Below are 21,795 nucleotides of genomic sequence, written 5' to 3'. Positions count from 1 at the left end.
ATCTTGGGGTCACGAAGATACGTTGGAGAAGGGAATGGCTACCCACTGCAGTTCTTGCCTGGAAAATCTCATGGACAGAGGAATTTGGCAGGCTATAGTTTATAGGGTCACAAAGAGTTGGGCATGACCAAGCAACTAATAAGCACATATGCAGGCTGGCTATTGTGGAGGACAGATAAAGGAAACAAGGACAGAGCAAGGAGACCAGTTAGTGGGCTTTGTGATTATCCAAGTTTAACTCTTAATTGGGACCTTCAATTTATTTAATAATTTTTTTTCTCCTTTTTGTTGTCCCCTGCATCTATTCTATCTCAGAATTAATCACTTTCTTTTCCATCAACACTTTTATTTATAATTTATAGGCTCTTGATTTTTAAACCTTCCTTTCTTTAAAAATATGTCTATGACATAAGTTTTTTGACTGAGTTCTCTAACTCACCATCTTAAACTGTGAACTTTTTTTCTCTGTGTTTAAAATTGCCATCTTGTTTTTGTTCACACCTCTTCATTCATCTCTACCATTTTTCAAAGCAATTAAAAAATATTTTTTGGTTACTTTTTTTTTGCTTACTTTCTTCATTACAGGCTCCTTTTTCCCCCTTTGTTATTATTTTCACAATTATGTAAATCTTATGTCCCCTTCTCATGTTAAGTATTAGTACCATTTAGTACTATTACTAGAAGCCTTGCCTGAGAATAATGGTTAGAATACATATGGATGCTGACCAGACTCCTTTCTCTTGTGCTTTCTCAGCCATTGTTCTTTGCTTGTGGATTTATGCAGTAGACAGAGCCCCTGACTAATTTGTGTGTTTGAGTAGTGGCATCACATGCATTTGTGTCTCTAAGGAGTCAGATGTGAAGTGGCAGTAGTAGTAGTAGATTCCTGTGTGTTCTCTGTTAACCCAGGAAACTATATACCATGTGTAACATATATTTATAGCACCTACAGAGGCAGCTCAAATTATCTCTGCAGCAGGTGACACACTGTCGGTCCCAGCCCCTGTGGTTCAGCATGAGGAACTTATAAAAACTGATCACCCTGAAACTGGTGATGGAAAACCCAAGCCTGCAACTTCAGGTAGTTAAATTATCTGTATATGTGGTTTTATAAATGATGTGTTCATCAGAACTATGTACGGTCTAGGTAATTGCTAGACACTCTTAAGTGCACATTGATACTGGCTTTAGGTCTGCAGCCTTGCTTAGCTAATTTTTGATATTTCAGAAAATAAATCTTTGAAAACAAAGAGTTTTAGAGCTGACCCTGTATTTCTTCATGTTGGAATCATTCAGTCATGATGTGGTTTTATAATCTTTAGCACAAAAATGCCCTCAAGTTGATAAAGCTGGCAAATACAAATGATGGTGTTTTTATGTCCCCATTAGCTGTTGAAATTCTGTGCTGAAATTTGATTTCCTCTTATTTACTTTTGCTGCAAGAGGAAGCATCCTCAACTTCTGTAAGGGAGCGGCCACCTGAAGAAGTTGCAGCACGACTTGCCCAACAAGAGAAGCAAGAACAAGTTAAGATTGAGTGTATGTAACCAGATGCTTTATAAGTACTTGGGTCATGTCTCTCAGTTGCTTTCTTCTTCACCCTTTGTGCAAGTTTCTCATCTGTCAGCTATTTGTGGTTTCTTTAGTGGCATTGCTCTTATTCACCACCTTTACTTCATCATCTGCGTTCTTTCCATCTAAACTTTTACCCAAGTGACAAGGGGTTATTCTTAGTGTAAAATTGGTGTAAATTCCAAGTGATACATGTACTTTCTTCATTTGTCTTTAGTATGGTTAGTGCTGAAGATTCTATATACTTTGCAGAAGGGGAATAATTTATGTTTTGGCACCTTGACTAAGAGTCTTCTAATTGTTACATTTAAACATTTATTTGTGCAGGTTGGAAATGGCTCCTTCTCTAGTTTGTTACCTGGCCTCTGGACTCAGTCTCATCGTCCTCTTATATGACATTGTTGAGGGATGGAATGTTCCCCACATTGCTGGTTTCCACCCAACTGAGGCTTATTCCTTTTTTACGTTTCAATTTTATATTAGGCTTTTTCATGGTTTAAAGAAAAAAGATACTAGTTATCTAAAAAATGTATTTTCCTGCCTTAAGGCACAAGGAACATAATTTATTGTATAATGCTGCATTATATTGATGTCCCTGGAGGTAGCATGCATGTAGTTTTTTGCTGGACTGAGAGTTGTTAGTTTTAAACTCTTTTGACAGCTGTTTGTAGGTGGTTTTTTTTTTGTTTGTTTTTTTGTCTTCTCTCCATTTATTTCTGTTTGTCTTTCTGCCTTTAATGGTTCTTGGTTTCCTTCAATTTGCTGGTTCTGTCTTATTCCTCAGAAGCAAGTTTGTTAGAATTGTGTAAAGAGTAGATGGGCCAGTATAAGCACATTTGTTGGGCTTGTTTTGTGTCCAGTTATGTAGTCTATCCTAGAGAGTGTTCCATGCATGCTTGAGAAGAATGTGTATTTTGATTTTTTTTGGATGTAATGTCCTATAGATATCAATTAAGCCTGTTTTATTGTGTCATTTACAGTATCTGTAAGATCTGTTCATTAATGGCAGTGAGGTGTTATAGTTTCCTACTATTAGTGTATTCGCATCAGATTCTCCCTTTATGTATGTTAGTATTTCTTTTATGTATTTAGGTTTTGCTATATTGAGTGCATATATATTAATGAGTATAATATCCTCTTTTTCTGTTGATCCCTTTATCATTAGATAGTGTCTGTCTTTGTTCTTCTGTATGGCCTTTGTCTTAAAGTTTGTTTTATCTGATATGAATATCACTACTATTGCTTTCTTGGTTCCATTAACATGAAATGAAAATATCTTTTTCCATCCCTATCCCTTCACTTTCAATCTATGTGTATCTTTCACCCTTAAGTGGGTCTTTTATAGGCAGCATACTATAGATTCTTGTTTTATTATCCAACCTGTAACTTTTTTTGTGTGTGGCTATGCTGGGTCTTTTTTTTTTTAATTAATTTTAATTGAAGGATAATTGCTTTAAAATAATGCATTGGTTTCTACCAGACTTCAGTATGAAGCAGCCATAGGTTTGCCCATGTCCCCGCCCACTTGAACATCCCTCCTGCCTCCCTCCCCATCCCACCCTCTAGGTGCTGGTCCTTTGTTGCTGCATGAGGGCTATTCTCTAGTTGTGGTGAGCAGACTTCTCATTGTACTGCCACTCTATGTTTTTGTTAGGATTAGTCAGTCTGTTGACACTTAAGATAATTACTGATGTATATGTATTTATCTCTGTTTTAAACCTTATTTTCCAGTTAATGTACTATTTCTTTCCTCCTGTGTTCACTTTTGTGGTTTGATGGTTTTCATTTGTATTATGCTTGAATTCCTTTCTTTTTGGTGTTTGTGAATCTGTGGTGTGTTTTTTTGATTTTTGGTTACCCAGGTTTTCAAGTATGTTAGCCCATTACTATATGTACTTGTGTTAGGCTGATAGTGATATAAGCTCAAACACATTCTAAAAGATCTGTTTTCTTACTCCCCTCCCCCACATTTATTCATTTTGACATCCTGTTTCATATCTTCATGTTTATCCTTTTGCTCTTCCTTGTAGTTATAATTGCTTTCACAGAATTTTTTGGATTATTTTCTAAACTGTGTGCTAACTTATTTAAGTGAGTACAATCCTTTCAATCCTTTCATACATTTGTCTTTCCTGTTGTGACTTTCCCTCGTGTATAGAAAACCTCAGACATGTTTTATTTTGGAAAAATTCAGATATACATAAAGGTAAAAATAGTATAATAACTCCCATAGATTGATCATCTGGATTCAATAAATTAAAAAAAAAATTTATTTGGCTACACCGGGTCTTAGTTGCAGCATGTGGGATCTAGTTCCCTGACCAGGGATTGAACCTGTGCCCCCTCCATTGGACTACCAGGGAAGTCCCTGGATTCAATAATTTTATCATACTTTTAAGTGTAACTTTGATTCTCTAAAAGTGTATTTTGTTTATTCATTTTGGTGGGATATGTGACACAAGACTCAACAGGTAAAGAGGGAAAGATTCAAGTAATTGGTGGGGAAGGATCTGGTTTTTAACTTTTTTTTTTTTTTTAACTTCAGCATTAGCTAAGAGCTTAGAAGATGCTCTGAGCCAGACTGCCTGCATCACTCAGCAGGCTATTGTGGCTCAGAATGCTGCGGTGCAGGCTGTCACTGCCCACGCGAACATACTGAAAGCAGCCATGGATGATTCTGAGGTGGGCCAAAGAATGTTATATGTGATTTCTTCCTCCTAGGCTGGACTTTCTCCCACTGCTACTTTAAGTGAAAGCAAACTAGAATGATTGTCTTTTTAGAAAAACAAAGCAAAATGAAAAAAAAGAAAACTTGAAATGTTCTTTTTAATGAGTTTTATATACAGTGCTTTATCTCACAACCATGATGTGGTATTAGGATTAGTTCATATTTGCTCTCATGTTTTAATACTGCTTGAATGTATTTGTTGTTTGGTTTTTATTTTTTTGCTTTAAAATTGCCAACCATTTTTTAAAATATACTTTTTTGTGAGATATTTTGAGATTGATATACAGTTGTGAGAAATAATACAGAGATTCCAGGGTTCCCAAAACACTAGCTACTTTAAATGCTTATGCTGATTATTTCCATTATACACTTCAAAGAATAAAGTAATTACACTAGTTAAAATGTAATACTGAGACTTAGTAAATTTCCTTTATCATTACATTCAGTGTATAAAAATGCATCTTGACATCAAGTCATTTAAAGAATAAAATAAAGTAGAGAACCTAATAAATCTCAGGGATCAGGATTCTGCATCATCAGTAAAGTTATTTTGCCACCATGACTGAGGTTCTTTAAAAAGGTAAGTACACTTTACATTGCTTTAGGCTTATGTACATGCATCACAAAGCAGTTAAATTATACTTCTGATGCAAATAGCCAAGAAACTACAACCTTGGAAAAATTAAAAAAGATTCTATTCATTTAAAGTCCAAGAAGAAAGCTTAAACCTTAGAGTTCATTCTAAGAAACCACTGATTATACACATGTGAAAAAGCTCGAAGTTGCATGATAATCAGGAAATTGCGCTTGAACCCAAGTGGGTTCTTTCAGAAGGACAATGATGAGAAGCTTTAAAATGTCCATGGTACTACTTGGGTGTAAGGCTATACATAAGAGGGTATTTCCTCTCCCCACTGAACATATAACATGTGGTGCATGTGGCTTGAACAGTACAAAATCTATTATAATTAAGATTTTACAACTAAAGGATACCTTATAGTTGAAGTTAACCAGATTAGGCATAGTTAGCTGATGTTAACAAAATAATCCAGAAAAATGTACGAGCACAAGTTTTGGAATGTTAAAAATTGATCCCAACTCTGTTTCTTCTAGTGCCTTAGGTGCATCTAGTCACTCGCTCAGTCGTGTCTGACTCTTTGCGACCCCGTGGACTGTAGCCCACCAGGCTCCTCCGTCCATGGGATTCTCCAGGCAAGAATACTGGAGTGGGTTGCCATTTCCTTCTCCAATGTAGGCTCACTCTATAATATATACTGAGTTATTTTCTAAAAGGCAGTGCCTGTAAACAGTTGGACTAGGGGATTGTAGGGGAATCTGGTGTCTTGTTTTATAGGACAGCTTATCTTTAGATCTCTACAAGTAGAGGGAGATACATTTTGGCCCCCAGTTATGTCATTGACACTTACATGATTCATGCATCTATTTGGGTTGAGTTATCTAATACAATATCAAGGTCTTGTAACAGCATACAGTAAGGTCTTGTAAAATTTTTTGCACATGACAAGATACTGACATGGCCCAGACCAGCATCATTTCTTTTTTTTTTTTTTTTGGTAATTGAAAAAATTTATTTATTTTTGGCTGTGCTAGGTCTTCGTTGTTGTGCAGGCTTTTCTCTAGTTGTGGCAAGCAGGGACTGCACTCCAGTTGTGGTGTGTGGGCTTCTGTTTGCAGTGGCTTCTCTTGTTGTAGAGCCTGGGCTCTAGGGCGTGCAGGCTTCGGTAGTTACAGCACAGAGGCTCAGTAGTTGGTAGCTCCTGGGCTCTGGAGCAAGCCTCAGTAGTTGTGGCTCATGGACTTAGTTGTTCCGAGGCATGATCTTCCCAGACTGGGGATCGAACCTGTGTCCCTGAATTGGCGGGTGGATTCTTAACTGCTGGACCATCAGGGAAACCCCAGCACGCTTTCTTGATATATTTTATTTTGCAGGATGGCTAAAGTGGTAGTTTACCTAAACCTCAACTTGATTATTTGCACCATGAAATACTTTGTTTTGTTACTTTACAACAATCTATGTAAAACATAAAAAGTTCAAAAGTGAGATACAAAGGTAAAAAAGAAAGTACCAAGTATTTCTTCTAAAAGCAGTTCTTAACCTAGAGTCAAGTCTGTGGATAGAATTCAGGGGCTCATTAAACTTGGATAGAAAATATCTTTATTTTCACTAACCTCAAAAACTTTTCCTTAATTTATGAATATTGACAACAAAAGCAGTAGTGTTAGTAGTATTTACAACTTTATTTACAAGAGAGAGCACAAATATTTTCCTATCACATTATGGTACTTACAGACTGTTGAAATATCATTTATGCTTATCACTACTTCTAGATTAGGGTATTTAAATTAGTCCTGCTACTAAATCTTGGTTTGTGTGTCACAGAATTAAAAAATGCATATTTTAAAATCAGATTTAAGTGTAATTGGGCTCCTTTGTAATCTCATCGTTTCATTTTAAGTATTTAAAAATGTTATTCAGAGAGGCTTCCTCAGACTGCCACAGTGGTCCAGTGGCCAGGTTAATCCTGCCTTAAGGAACTTGGTTGTCTAAACTTTCTGTTGATAATGAATGTACCTTTAAAATCAAGATCACACTTGATGTCAAGGGGAATATAATGTTGAGAATTGCTTGTGAATGATCCAAAGCAGAGGCATTACTGAGTCCTCTTCCCCTTCAGGTAGCAGGCCTAGGGCTGCAGAGGGAAAAGCACTTGTGTTTCTGACAGGGGAAGATACAGGATGGTCATCCAAGGCCCAGGACACCTAACTCACAGGACACCTAACTCATAGGGCACTCATGTTTTGGGTGTGCAGCAGTCCTAGCGGTGACTCTCTTTGGTGACTTGTGAACTATAATTATTGAACTACTTTAGTCATTTTTTTCCTTGACAATAAATATTTTATTTTCTGGTAATTTAATATGTTCCTGTTTTTCACCAAGGTCCTGGTATAGTGTATAGTCACCCATCAGTATGTACAGGGGATTGGGTCCAGTATCTGCCAGGGATACCACAATTCAGGGATGCTCAAGTCCCATAATTGGCCCTCTGCCTCTGAGGATTGAGCCAGCTGTGGATTATGTAGTACTCTGCTGAAAAACGGAGACGGCAACGGCAACCCACTCCAGTACTCTTGCCTGGAAAATCCCATGGACAGAGGAGCCTGGTAAGCTGCAGTCCAAGGGATCGCGAAGAGTCGGACACGACTGAGTGACTTCACTTTCACTTTTTACTTTCATGCATTGGAGAATGAAATGGCAACCCACTCCAGTGTTCTTACCTGGAGAATCCCAGGGACAGCAGTGCCTAGTGGGCTGCCATCTATGGGGTTGCACGGAGTCAGACATGACTGAAGTGACTTAGCAGCAGCAGCAGCTGCTGAAAAAAGATCTTCATATAAGTGGTCCCATGCAGTTTAGACCTGTGTTGTTAAAGGGTCAGCTATACTTTGAGTGAACTCCGGGAGTTGGTGATAGACAGGGAGGCCTGGTGTGCTGGGATTCATGGGGTCGCAGAGAGTCAGACACGACTGAGCGACTGAACTGAACTGAACTGAACTGATACTTTGAAGATAAGCCCTAAGGTGGTTTTGTTTCATATCTAAACATAATATACTACTTTAACCTATATCTACTTGGCGAAAGGAAAGGGAGAAAGAAAGGTCATTTAAAATAGTTAATAACTAATTTTAAAAGTAGTTTTAAAGAGTTGAAACAGTTGCAAATAGCATCCTGCTCATTGTTTATATGATGCAGAGTGAGGGGGAGGATGGAAGCTGGACTCATCTGTGCCATGCCTTCAGTTGCAAAGGTTCTCACACGTCTCTCGTGTGAGCATCTTGCTGCACAGGGTGTGATTATTCTGCTAGAGGTGGTTTTTGTGGACATGAGTTTGAGTGAGCTCTGGGAGTTGGTGATGGACAGGGAGGCCTGGCGTGCTGTGATTCATGGGGTTGCAAAGAGTAGGACACAACTGAGCGACTGAACTGAACTGATGCCGTAAATATGAGCCAGCTCTGCTTAGCTGCAGAAGGTGGCAGTCAGTTCCAATGCTGGAGCAAAAAATGTTGAACCTGCCTAAGGAATTTCCAAGGGAGACATTTATATAAAGTCCACATTGTGTAAAACCAGCTCAAGGTGGAGTGGGGTTCTTGACAAGACTTGATTTTCTCCTTAAAGATTATGAAGAGTTGTTCTTTGGGTCAATGTTTTGGAGGAGTAGAGACCCCACAAGTGTGTAAACTTTCTGTTATACTTACTAACATTTCAATAGACCTGCAAGTAAGAAAAGTTTAAGTACTGGTGCTTTGTTGAAGAAAGATTTAATCAGCAGACAGTTCATGACCAGTTGTTGTTCTTATTCATCTTTTCTGCTTCATATCTCCTTTTGAGAATCTAGTAAAAATATTCTCTCTCCTTAGAGCATACTTGTGCACTGGAACACACTTACAGTTTTGGTGGGTTGGTAGATGGGTGATGATTCATGGACTTCTTTGAACCTCTCATGAACATTAGATTAAGAGTTCCTGTTTGGGAGAAATGTTACATATACTTTTTTAACCTCTGACTTTCTGTATTTAGTCATGTTATTGTGACAGTACTAGTAGTTATTCATGTGTTCGTAACGAAAGCTTTTTGTTTAGATTGCAGGTGACAAGAAGTCAGCCCAATGGCGCACAGTGGAGGGTGCGTTGAAGGAACGCAGAAAGGCAGTAGATGAGGCTGCTGATGCCCTTCTCAAAGCCAAGTAATTACTCATGGACTTTGACAAGTAATTAGGGCCTCCGGGTGGCTTTCTTTTGGCTGTTTTCTTTGTACTGTCTACATAGAAAGAGGAGGCAGAAAAACCCTTCCCTTCTCTACCTGTACTGTATTTTGGTATTAGGAACATGAAAATTTAAAAGGAAGAGAAAGAATAAAATATATAATCTGGCCAAAATAAATTTGGCAGAAACTTACATAAACAATCTTGTTGTATTTTCTTTGCAGTATTACTTCGGTGATATGTCTCTATAGTTTACAGAGATTCTGCCATTATTTCAAGGTTTTTCCGGGATGGCTTGAGCAGTTTTATCAGAATTTTAGGAGTGTGTCACACTCTCTTTGCCTTAACTACCAAAGTAGTTAGCATGTAATAGGTCTAGTTTTATGCTACCTTGACCTTGATTCCTGAAAGTTGGCTAAAACTAGAATCAAGCAAGCAAACCAAATATAAGTTTAGTCTCTGTCAGAGAAGGCAATGGCAAGCCACTCCAGTACTCTTGCCTAGAAAATCCCATGGACAGAGGAGCCTGGTTGGCTACAGTCCATGGGGTCGCTACTAGTCGGACAAGACTGAGCGACTTCACTTTCACTTTTCACTTTCACACGTTGGAGAAGGAAATGGCAACCCACTCCAGTGTTCTTGCCTGGAGAATCCCAGGGATGGCAGAGCCTGGTGGGCTGCCGTCCATGGGGTTGCACAGAGTTGGACACGACTGAAGTGACTTAGCAGCAGTAGCAGCTCTGTCAATAGGAACCTATATTTGAAAAGGGGTTCTCATCAACTTTATGGAACTGTTATTTGTCATTTTGTCTTAACATAATATTTATAATTGATAGAGAAAGGGAAGCTTTCTGATAAAGCCAGCATGTCTGTTAGGAGATTGACAGCATGATTAATCACATCAGTAGACCATGAGTCAGGGCTCTGAGTTCTGTGTTTGTGGTTTGTAGATTATAGTCCATTCAGCCTGAATCGAGAGGGCTCCCGAGGACCCAGCTCTATGCTCAGTGAGCTGTTTGACTTGCTCCCTTGCCTTTGTCTTCGTCAAGCTCTCATTGGCAAGGGAATCAACCTGATCCTTGTAAAAGCTACCATTTATTGAGTGTTCTCAATGTAGCAAGTACTGTCCAAGGTGCTGCTCATGAATTACTTCTCATCCCTATGCCAGGGTGAGCAAAAAGGAGAGGCTGGTCTGGGAGCTAAATCCAGGTCTGCCGGGTTCTGAAGCCTATGTCTTTTCCTGTACACCATACTACTCATCTGGTCCACTATTTAAATTTAGCTTGAGGTGCTAAAAAACCAAAGTGTTTTCAGTTGTTGGTGAGGAAAAGTTCTCTGCCTATTGAGTGTGAAAAAGCATTGAGTAGTTGTTTCAAATTAAATGTTTCATAGACTTAATTGTAACTTGTATTGATTTCAGTTTTTTTAATAAAGTTGCCAAGGATTAATACTAAACCTTTGTTTTATTGGTTTCCAGAGAAGAGTTAGAGAAGATGAAAAGTGTAATTGAAAATGCAAAGAAAGAAGAGGTTCCGGGGGCCAAATCTCATATAACCGCTGCAGAGGGGAAGCTTCACAACATGATAGTTGATCTGGATAATGTGGTCCAAAAGGTGTGTTTTTCAGGTCTTTTATAAGTATTTTTTATTTTTTAATGTAGTTGTTTTGTCAAGGGGTTTTTAAGAATTCAGGAAAATATTAAGATTCCTGTCATCTTTCTCCCTTCCCCTGGAAAAGAGTATTAGTTGTTATTAATTTTAGAAACTTGCTTTGGACATGAAGTGGAGGATTGTTCAGTATTGTTGATACATTTTATAATAGGTAAGTGTTTGCTCATGGTCATTACCGCTTATGGAAATTTCCATTTTGTAGCAGTACTCTTGCCTAGAAAATCCCATGGATGGAGGAGCCTGGTAGGCTGCAGTCCGTGGGGTCACTAAGGGTCGGACACGACTGAGCGACTTCACTTTCACTTTTCACTTTCACACATTGGAGAAGGAAATGGCAACCCACTCCAGTGTTCTTGCTTGGAGAATCCCAGGGACGGGGGAGCCTGGTGGGCTTCCGTCCATGGGGTCACACAGAGTCAGACACGACTGAAGTGACTTAGCAGCAGCAGCAGCATCTGTTTTGTCTGCACTTCTGAACTGTGTGGTTAGTTTTTCCATGACCCAGAGAAAGAGGGACAATGGCGTCAGGAGATGGGAAAGGGCTTATCTATGGCATTTGAACAGAATTAGATGGAAACAAAGACAAGTCTTTACATTCCTTTCTCTGACCTTTAGATTTCTTTCTGTGTATTACTTATATATTCACAACCAAATGTAAATAAATACATGAATATGACTTATATTTTTTGGAGTGTTTATGGTAATTTTTGTTCACTTTAACCACATACCCCTTGTATTTGTTCAGGTTCAGGCAGCTCAATCTGAGGCTAAGGTCGTGTCTCAGTATCATGAGCTCGTGGTCCAAGCCCGGGACGACTTTAAACGAGAGCTGGACAGTATTACTCCAGAAGTCTTGCCGGGGTGGAAGGGGATGAGTAAGTGCAACTGAAGTGTTGGTATTTTACTTTTTCAGTTTGTTTTTTTTTTTTTAAACAACTGATCATCTGATCTTAACTTGTCAGCTCCATTCTCTAGTCTAAACCCCTCTGGCATGCCTATTTCATCTCCTGTGCAATATAGTGTTTTCAGCATTTTATTTCAGTCATACCTGTGACAGGTGATACATCTGGTTTAGCAATGGTGAACACAAATTCCAGCCAGTGTAATTTGGAATCTTAGTGAGTGAAGTGACATTTTAACCTTGACTGTATTTGCCTGTTATGTATAAAATTATTGAAAACCTTTAGCACTTTAAAAATATTCGTAATGAATTACTTAAGGCATACCTTATGACTGCTGTGTGACAACCCTGATTGAGAACTCACCTGGGATGTTAGCTGAAAAGGGAAGTTCAGGCTCTGTGGTCTTCAGCTTGCAAATAGCTCAGATTGCAGGGAATTTGGTGGCTGTTAAACAATTACACATTGTAACTGCATGGAGTAGTCACATCTGCATGAAGTGCTGTGCGACTAAAATCACAGAGATATGGAGTCTCAACAAGATCAAAATAGTACTTCCTAGGTGCCATTGTCTTTTAGAAACTGAATGTCAGGTAGCATTTGAAGAACTAGTGATACAGGCCTCTCTGGGGTGAAGGTGTCGAAGCTGCATCACAGAACCAAGGCTGGTCTGAGTAGCTGAAGTAATAATGCCAGTGCAGGGATTTTAACGGCATCAGGGCCAACCAGAATGATTTAATGGCAAGAAGTAAAATCAAGGCTGTCAAAAAATAATTCAGACATGAAGTTAGTTTTTTTTTCATGTGGTTGACTCACTTAAGAGGGAGATAGATTGCGGTTTCTCATCAAAGCAGAAAATCAGGATTTGTGTGAAAGGATTAAGTGGAGAAATACAGAGTTCAGTCTGGTAATAGGTTGAGACAGAACTATTTACCTTGTCCATCTTTGCCCGTTCTTCCTGCAGCATTGGGTCAGCTCCCTGTTTCTTTGGTTGAGAACGAGATTAAGTGGTTGACTTAATGGACTGTGACTTCCTGAAATAGCCTGCAAGCTAGTGTGAAGTGGGGGAATAAATGAGAATTGTAGTTCCTGTGTAAAAATTTAGTTGATTTCTTCATGAAAAGAGATGAGTCCCCAGAAACCACAACTACTTTCAGTGTCATTGACTCTCTGATTTTCTGAAATGTTAGAATTTACCTTGATTTATATTGTTTTATGATCCTTTAAAATTTTTTTAGGAAATACACTCATCATTTTGCTTTTCAGTACTAAAATGTGCTTTTTCTACTACTGGCTTCTGGTTCCTTCTTGTCTTTTTGATATTTTTATACAGTGATTAATAACTGACACATGTACTTTCTTTTTCTCAAACCATTGTTTTTTTCCTTTGTAGGTATTTCTGACCTAGGTGAGTAGTTACATGCATTTTATGTTTAAAGACTTGTGTGTTAAGTCTTTAAAAGGCTCAAGTCTTTATTTTGCCCGTGATTCTCATACTAAACTATAAAATAGAATTATGTTGCATGCCGTAAATTTAATCTGGATATTTTTGTCATCCATATGTTCTCAGGAACAAAAATGTTTTTACCATGTGATCAGAAACCTGTAGATATGATATATGTGAAGGTATATATTTTAAGTTTTTATTTTATAAAATTTCAAATATTAAAAGCTAAGAGGAAAATGATAATGAACTCCTGTGGACCCGTTTCCCAACTTTGGCAATTACCAACACCTGGCTGGTTTTGTCTCATTTATTTCCCCAGCTTATGTTGAAGCAAATCCCAATTATCAAATTCTTTCACTTATAAAAACTTTCTGTATTTTTTACTGTTATCACTAAACCATTGTCACACTCAACAATAATTCTTTGTGTTATCAAATGTTGCTTCAGAGTGCAAATAGCCCACTTTCTAGAATGAGTTTTTTTTAGTTCTTTTTAATCAAATCAGTATCTAAAGGAGCTACACATGTTGAATTTGGTCTATAAATCTCTTATTCTTTTTTTGCTTTTTGATCTACTTAATTGTGGAATTGCATCATTTGTCATATAGTATTTCCCATATTCTTTATTTTGCTGTTACAGTTGTAATTGTTAACCTGTGGTAATATCTCAGAACACTTGTGGAGTGTGAGATTGGGAAAGAAAAAAAAATGAGAGAATCTTTGAGTATGATTATTTTGAAAAGCTCTAAAAATGGTTCTGATGGACAGCTCTGGCTGCAGATTACTGTCCTGGATTATATTACCTGTGTAAGAAAAAGTACAAAGCTCTGATTAGGGAAAAGTCTGAGAGAATTTGAGTCAAGTTTTAGCAGAAAAGAATCTTTATTTGGATTCCTGTTATGCTTGAAAGAAAATGATGGTGTATGTAAGCTTGTCCTGAGAGGCAAAATTACATTGAGTTATAAAACCAGTTTATAATTAGTTTAGATTTGAAATACTACTAATTTGGGTTACTGGAAAAAAAAGTGATTCTATACTTAAAGGCCTCCCTGAACAGTTTTGCTTGGAATTGAAAATATCTTGTGTTGTTGGCCATGAGCTCTGCATTTCTGATGACACTGCAGCCTCTGTATCTCTTATGAAATGTCAGCTCCTCTTGTCTTTTCTTTCTAGCTGTGAAAATTAAATTGCAGTCAGTTGAGGCAAGTTACTTGGATGTATGATTTGGGTGACATCATTGACATTTTCATGTGGTTTGGTTTAGCTGACAAGCTGTCTGCCGACGACCTGAATGCCCTGATTGCTCATGCGCATCGCCGCATTGACCAGCTGAACAGAGCACTGGCTGAACAGAAAGCCACAGAGAAGCAGCACATTGCCCTAGCCTTGGAGAAACAGAAGCTGGAGGAAAAGCGGGCGTTTGACTCTGCAGTAGCAAAAGCATTAGAGCATCACAGAAGTGAGATCCAGGCTGAACAGGACAGAAAGGTAAAGAAATGAGTAAAGTTAACCAATATTTATGTGAATCTAGCTTAATTATCCTGGAGAAGGCAATGGCAAGCCACTCCAGTACTCTTGCCTAGAAAATCCCATGGGCGGAGGATCCTGGAAGGCTGCAGTCCATGGGGTCGCTACGAGTCAGACATGACTAAGCGACTTCACTTTCACTTTTCACTTTCACACATTGGAGAAGGAAATGGCAACCCACTCCAGTGTTCTTGCCTGGAGAATCCCAGGGATGGCGGAGCCTGGTGGGCTGCCGTCTATGGGGTCACACAGAGTCGGACATGACTGAAGTGACTTAGCAGCAGCAGCAGCTTGATTATCTACCTCTTGAAAATAATAGCAGCAGTCACTGACTTCAGAATACTAGCTGTCAATTAGGCCAGGCCACCTTTGAATGGAGCTTCTGCCCTTGTTCTTGTCAGTACTTCTAGGGAAGGACAGGTCTAACAGCGAGCTTTTATGTTGAGCAGATGCAGAAGTGCCAGAAAGTAATGAGCTGCTAGCATCCAGGATTATCTAGCTTGTCTTTTCCTGGTGGAGCCTTTCAGCCCCTTAAGCAGTGTTGAAAGAGTCTCTGTTGTTTAGTCACTCAGTTGTGTCTGGCTCTTGCGACCCCAGGGACTATAGCCTGGCAGGCTCCTCTGTCCATGGGCTTTCCCAGGCAAGAATACTGGAGTGGGTTGCCGTTTGCTTCTCCAGGGGATCTTCCCAATCCAGGAATCAAACCCATGTCTTGTGCATTGACAGGCAGGTTCTTTACCAGTGAGTTACCTGGGAAGCCCAGGAGTCCTGTTGGATTCTGAGACTAATTTTCTCTGTGAGTGTTTCTGAGTGGTTGGTAGTTAAGCATTGATGAAATAGCTGTGGTCTTCTGCCTGTGCACATTGTGTATTAAAGAGATGTCTGCTGGCTGATTAGGGACCTCGCTACTCATTCTACCTTTGGGTATTCTCAGCTGCACAGCCGACCACTTACTCCTAAAAGTGCTTCCTTCCTTAAACTGCCAGATACCACACTCTGCCAGCGCTTCCCCCACCTTGCTGACACTCTTTGGCCTCTGTTGCTCAGCCTTTCAAATATCAGCGTGCATTCGCATTGTCCTGAAACCTTTTATCCATCTTGCTGTGTCCAGGTGCTTTTAGCTAGTCCTGTGGCCAAAGTCACTGACATTTATTTTGCAGGCTCTGACCTCTACCTTGGTTTCTTGCGCTGACTTGATGACTCCAGCTGGATTTTCAGTAGTCGTTTCATGTTCAAAACAAATTTCTTGATTCTGTGCAACCTGTTTTCCAGCCCTTCAGCTTGTTTTTCTAAATAAATCTCCATGCACTCAGTTGATCAAGCTAGAAATCGTGCTCAGTTAGTTGTTCCTCCATCAGCCTTCGCATTCAGGCCATTGAGAGTCTAGCAAGCTCTGCATCAAGAGTAAATGCCCACACTCTCCACTGGTCTCTCAGTCACCACCACCGTAGTCCACATAGTCTTCTTGACAGGTTCCCTGTTTGCATACCCATCTTTCTTTGTTTACACAGGCAGGTGGTCTTTATAAAATATATTCTCATCAGTCACTGTGCTGCTGAAAATTCTCCTCTGACTGCCCACTGCATTTAATATAAAATCCAAATTCGTAACTTATACCTGGAAAGCTCTTGATCTCATTCCTGTTTGCTGTGAGCCAGGCTTCCCTTACTTGTTTTATTTCGCAGGTTCCCTGAGTCTTTTTTGTTGATGTTGTTTTGGTGCCTTGACTACGTCTTTTTGAAGGCAGAAGGAGAAGAGGGTAGTAGAGGATGAGATGGCTGGATGGCATCACCAACTCATTGGACATGAGTTTGAGCAAACCCCGGGAGTTGGTGATGGACAGGGAGGCTTGGCGTGCTGCAATCCATGGGGTTGCAAAGAGTTGGACACGATGAGCGACTGACCAACAGCAGCCCATTCCTATTCCCTTCCCTCTAAAGTAGAGCCTCTGTATTACTTTTTCATCTATTACCCTATTTATTTTCTTAAAAACAAGTATCACAGTTTGAGATGTCACTCATTCCTCTCTTGAAATGTATACCTTGACAATAGTGCGAGAAGTTTGTCTGCCTTGAGCACCATTTCATTCACGCTTATAGTGGGCAGTACCTGGCACAGGACTGGCACTTCATAAATATTTATGCATTGACTGAATGGATTCATTCATTAACTGTATTGTTTCTGAGAAAAATTAAGTTATGAATTCCAGGTTATTAGTGTTAAGTAATTTGTAGCATGATCCATGTCTAATTGTTAAGCCAGACTTGATAGGCTTTTCAGTTTTGCCTTGATTTGGCCCTAAATTTGAATCTAAATTTATATGAAAATCAGCAGTTTCAGAGCAGCTTTCTTTGTTGAGAGAGATTGTGTTCAGTAACTGCCAGATATTTGTTCATTTTCTTAACACTTCTGCATGGTAGGCATTATTATTCACGGAGGAGAAAATGGAGACAGAAGATGAATAATTTCCCTGAGGGCACACAGATGGTTGCAGTGAAGCTGTGTTTGATCTCAAATCTTTATAGTTGTTTTTTCTGTGAGCTTCAATTTCTTAATTCCCAGGGGAGTTTGTGATTCAGGAAATGACAGTGTTTGTTTAGGAGACAGCCTGGTGATATGGAAGAAACACAAGTTTGAGGGAGGGGTCAAAGAAGCCCCTGTTTGAATCTGATTTTGCTATAGCCATGTGACATAGCTGTGTGACCTTATATGAGTCGCTTTCCAACACTTAGCTTTCCATTTGAAGTATAGAGTGTGTTCACATTCATGGCCAATCATAGGGGTTCCAGACCAAGAAGCCGCCATCATCATGGTTACTGGTCTTTCTTGTTTGCTTAAGCATCTATGCAGATTTGAGAACTCATTACTGTGCTTGGCTTCACAGGTAGAGGAAGTCAGAGACGCCATGGAGAATGAAATGAGAACCCAGCTTCGCCGGCAGGCTGCTGCCCACACTGATCACTTACGAGACGTCCTTAGGGTCCAAGAGCAGGAATTGAAGTATGAGTTTGAGCAGGTGAGGACCTATTGTAAAACATCATCTCCTCTTCAACCTTCTTTTTCCATTTTTGTTATAAACAGTCTCTGCTTTCATCTAACGTGCTCCACGTCCTCTCATATGAGGTGTGGAAGCATGGGGAAAAGTTTCTAATGGTACCCATCGTGGAGTGCAGGGGAGGGGGGAGCTTTTTTGTCTTGTAAATATTCATTGATTTGGCTGCGTTGGGTGTTAGTTGCGGCATGCGGGATCTTTGTGAGGCTCACAGACTCTAGTTGTGGTGCACAGGCTCAGTAGTTGTGGCGAGCAGACTTAGTTGCTCCTCAGCATGTGGGATCTTAGTTCCCTGACCAGGGATCAAAACCCTCGTGCCCAGCATTGCAAGGCAGATTCTTAACCACTGGACCACCAGGGAAGTCCTGGTGGAGGAGTGGGTGGGTGACGTGGTGGGCTTTTGTATATTTGCACATCTTCTTTTTACATTAAGGTGTACCTGTGTGTTACTGATCAGATAAGTGTTTTATATCTATGTCCTAGTCATTTGGAGACTTCAGAGCTTTAAGGAGTGTTGGTACAGGGGTTTTAGGTATGCAGGTAATGATACTTGACACATGTATTTCCTGCTTTATCTCCACAAACTCTGTGGATTACATAGTACTCAGATTTTTACATCTGAGGAAACATCCCAGAAAGGTGAAGTTTGGAAATAGAGCAAATCATGAGGATACCTTTCATAATTAGTTTCTACTCAGGCCGTTTATAATACATTAACTTATTATCTTGTCTCACAAGAAGGGAATGAGGTTTTCTAAGTAAGAAAAGCTGCTAGAAAATTGAAATTTATGCCGATAGGAAAAGGTATTACTTTAATTCCATTTGTTGAGTATTTTTCTGAGAAAAAATGAACTCAAAATAGAAGATACTGCATTCAATGTAAATATGGGTGGCTACTTTATTTTATATTTATTCAGTGTAAATTTGGGTGGTTACTTTATTTTCTAAAGTTGTCATTTTCTCATTTTAATAGACTTCTTCCTTCTGGTCTTCTTCCTCTTGATATTAGGTTCCACCAGTAAATTTGTAGAAGATTAAAATTAAACATCAGATATAAGTTTTAAGAAATTTTTGAAACTTGACATAAAATGTTGGAATTTCATGACACCTGTTTTGAGATAAAGGCCCTCTTTGCTTTTGAACATAGCAGTTGTTGGAAGACTTAGTGACCCAGTAAGTGACATACATGGAGGTAGCGTCACTTTTTTTTGTCAACTATTTATAATTTCAGGACCTGTCTGAGAAACTCGCTGAACAAGAATTACAGTTTCGTCGGCTCAGTCAGGAGCAGGTTGACAACTTTACTCTGGATATAAACACTGCCTATGCCAGACTGAGAGGAATCGAGCAGGCCGTTCAGAGTAAGCATGTGGAACCTCTTACAGCTGACTTCATTCAGCCCTACTTCTTAGAGTAAATTCTCGTTACAAGGATAACAGTGTACCTGCATTGACATTAGGGAATGAAGATGCCAAAATCACTCTTAATAAGTTTTATTCATTTCTTAGAAAATTAGCGTCAGATTTGGTTAAGTTTGGATTACAGAGTTGTGAGAGGAAACTTAAAGGAATCTAAAAGTTAACGTGTTGGTCACAGAGTCGTGTCCAATTCTTTGTGACCCCGTGGCCTGTAGCCTACCAGTCTCATCTGTCCGTGGACTCTCCAGGCAAGAATACTGGAGTGGGTTGTCATGCCCTCCTCCAGGGGATCTTCCTGACCCAGGGATCGAACTCAGGTTTCCCGCATTGCAGGCAGACTTTACCATCTGAGCCACCAGGGAAGCCTAAAAACTTAAGAAATCTAAAACTTAAACCTAAAATACCTTGCAGTTATACTCATTATGTGACCAGCATGAGGTCACCATTTACATGGCAGTTTACCCTACACACTTTGGTTGTGTCCCACACATCAAGTGAAGAAAAGGTCAGTGTTGTGGCATGCTTACCCTCAAGGCTCTGCTGACCCATCTCCAGCCCTGCTGTCACGGGGTTAGCTGGGGGTGATTTGCTGTTCCACCTACCAGAGGGACGGTAGTTATACTGAAGCCTCCATGGGCTGTACTGAGAGGGAAATGTCCTGACAGTGAAGATGTTATTAATGAAATGGGCTTCTTTGGGGTGTGATGGAACCTTTTTTTGTCAGATTAGTAGAACAAACTGAGTACTCATGAAATTTCAGGATCCAGTAGCCTTCCATTCCTTTGCAGAGTTTCTGATGGCCTTAGTAGAAGTCTTAGCCTAGATTAAGAGTCACGTTTCTTTCTCAAACATTTGTGGAGATAAACATATCTGAATTAGATACCATGCGTTGTCCCAGATGTCACAGGGAGAGGGAAGGGAGACTCACCTGTGTACATCCATCTGCCCTGCTCCCTCCAGGACTGTAGTCAAAACAAGTCCTCAACCACTGATGGACATTGGGTTGTTTCCAGTGATTACAAATAAAGTTGTGATGAAAATTTGTGTACAAAATACCACCACTAAGTCCTCAGCCGAGTATGTCGTGCCTTGTGGCCTCATGCGAAGAGGCTGGCTAGGAAAGACTGCGCCAGAAGCAAGTGGTGGGATGGGCGAGGCAGAGGCTCTGTCCAGCCCCACCTTCCCCTTTTGTGGACTCAGCTTGTTGAAGGTGCATGAGTTCTCTGCATGTATGAGAAGGACTTGCAGTCAAGTGGGGAAAACAGTCTGTCTTTTTTTGTAGGTCATGCAGTTGCTGAGGAGGAGGCCCGAAAAGTGCACCAGCTCTGGCTCTCAGTGGAGGCCCTGAGGTACCGCATGAAGACGGCATCTGCAGACCTGCCCACGGTTCCCCTGGGCAGTGCGGTTGAGGCCATCCGAGTCAGCTGCTCCGATAGTGAATTTGCCCAGGCACTAACCGCAGCCCTCCCTCCAGAGTCCCTGACCCGTGGGGTGTACAGTGAAGAGACCCTTAGAGTCCGTTTCTATGCCGTCCAGAAGCTGGCCCGCAGGGTAGCCATGATCGATGAGACCAGAAATAGCTTATACCAGTACTTCCTCTCCTACTTACAGTCCCTGCTCCTGTTCCCACCTCAGCAGCTGAAGCCACCAGCAGAGCTCTGCCCTGAGGATACAAATACATTTAAGCTACTGTCATATGCCTCCTATTGCATTGAGCATGGTGACCTGGAGCTGGCAGCAAAGTTTGTCAATCAGCTGAAAGGGGAATCCAGACGAGTGGCCCAGGACTGGCTGAAGGAAGCCCGAATGACCCTAGAAACTAAGCAGATAGTGGAGATCCTGACAGCATATGCCAGCGCTGTAGGGATAGGAACCACTCAAGTGCAACAGGAATAAGGCCTAGGAAGAGTCCCGTAAAGTCATGTTTTATATCAGAGGAAATCGGCAGTAATACCTGAAGGGTTTGCAACAGGGTCTTACAATTGTCTAGAAGTGAGAAAGTTACAAGTACTGTTCCAAATGTTAACACCTGTTGCATTTATATTATTTCCACTTGCTATCATGTCAGTCAACTCCAGGAGTATTTTATTTGCAACTTGTGTAACATTTTCTGTTTTTCAGGTTTTACTGATCAGGCTTGTAAGCCAGTCAAAATAATGTTTGTGATCACTATTACTATTGATTTTGCCCTTGGAGCAAACTGAATAAAATAAAAAGATGAAAACTGAGTAGCGTATCCCGTTTCAAAAAGTACCATTTCTGGTTTGTTGTGTACGTAGAAAATTTCTTTAAGAAGCAGCAACAGCAGAAGTAGGAACTCCGGGGTGCTCGGTTTCTAGGCTGTGAGTTGGGTTATATAGATAAACCAAAATGGCACTATATTTATAATTGGAAATATATCATTCCAGTGATTCTAAGGCACTAGAAATAGTGTGTATCCCAAACTTTGATTGCTACCACACAGAAAAACTGTGTTTCACACTGGGGCACAATACATTCACACACCCTTACGCACATGTATGCCAGAAACAGTTTCTGGAACCACTCTATTTCTGTTATATCGTTTACTTGACTGCTCCAGGTCTTGGTTGTGACACGTAGAATCTTTAGTTGTGTCACGCAAACTCTTAGTTAGGGCACATGGGCTCTTATTCCCTGACCCAGGATCGAACCCGGGCTCCCTGCATTGGGAACGTGCGTCT

The 21,795-nt window shown here is 40.1% G+C and overlaps 1 protein-coding gene across 9 annotated transcripts in view; it reads left to right on the top strand.

The window, feature by feature from the left end:
- The window catches only part of IMMT (inner membrane mitochondrial protein), a 40,492-nt gene extending 19,171 nt beyond the window's left edge, over positions 1–21,321 (top strand). The window contains exons 5-15 of one of the 9 annotated variants that reach the window (XM_055399716.2): positions 980–1,081; positions 1,444–1,539; positions 4,118–4,254; positions 8,960–9,063; positions 10,559–10,694; positions 11,497–11,626; positions 13,044–13,058; positions 14,361–14,584; positions 17,508–17,639; positions 18,907–19,036; positions 20,376–21,321. In XM_055399716.2, the coding sequence (XP_055255691.2) occupies positions 980–1,081; positions 1,444–1,539; positions 4,118–4,254; positions 8,960–9,063; positions 10,559–10,694; positions 11,497–11,626; positions 13,044–13,058; positions 14,361–14,584; positions 17,508–17,639; positions 18,907–19,036; positions 20,376–20,989 (1,820 nt within the window). In that variant the 3' untranslated portion in view covers positions 20,990–21,321. Of the gene's footprint in view, positions 1–943; positions 1,082–1,443; positions 1,548–4,117; positions 4,255–8,959; positions 9,064–10,558; positions 10,695–11,496; positions 11,627–13,043; positions 13,059–14,360; positions 14,585–17,507; positions 17,640–18,906; positions 19,037–20,375 lie in introns of those variants that run through there. The other 8 variants (XM_055399715.2, XM_055399713.2, XM_055399718.2 and 5 more) reach the window with 8 other exon arrangements.
- The last annotated feature ends 474 nt before the right edge of the window (positions 21,322–21,795 follow it).

The sequence above is a fragment of the Moschus berezovskii genome, chromosome 11, assembly GCF_049115385.1.
Source record: "Moschus berezovskii isolate FMDL1 chromosome 11, NW_MosBer_1.0, whole genome shotgun sequence".
NCBI lineage: Eukaryota > Metazoa > Chordata > Mammalia > Artiodactyla > Moschidae > Moschus > Moschus berezovskii.
Note: the sequence above shows the minus strand (reverse complement) of the source record. Positions and strands in the feature narration are given on the sequence as shown.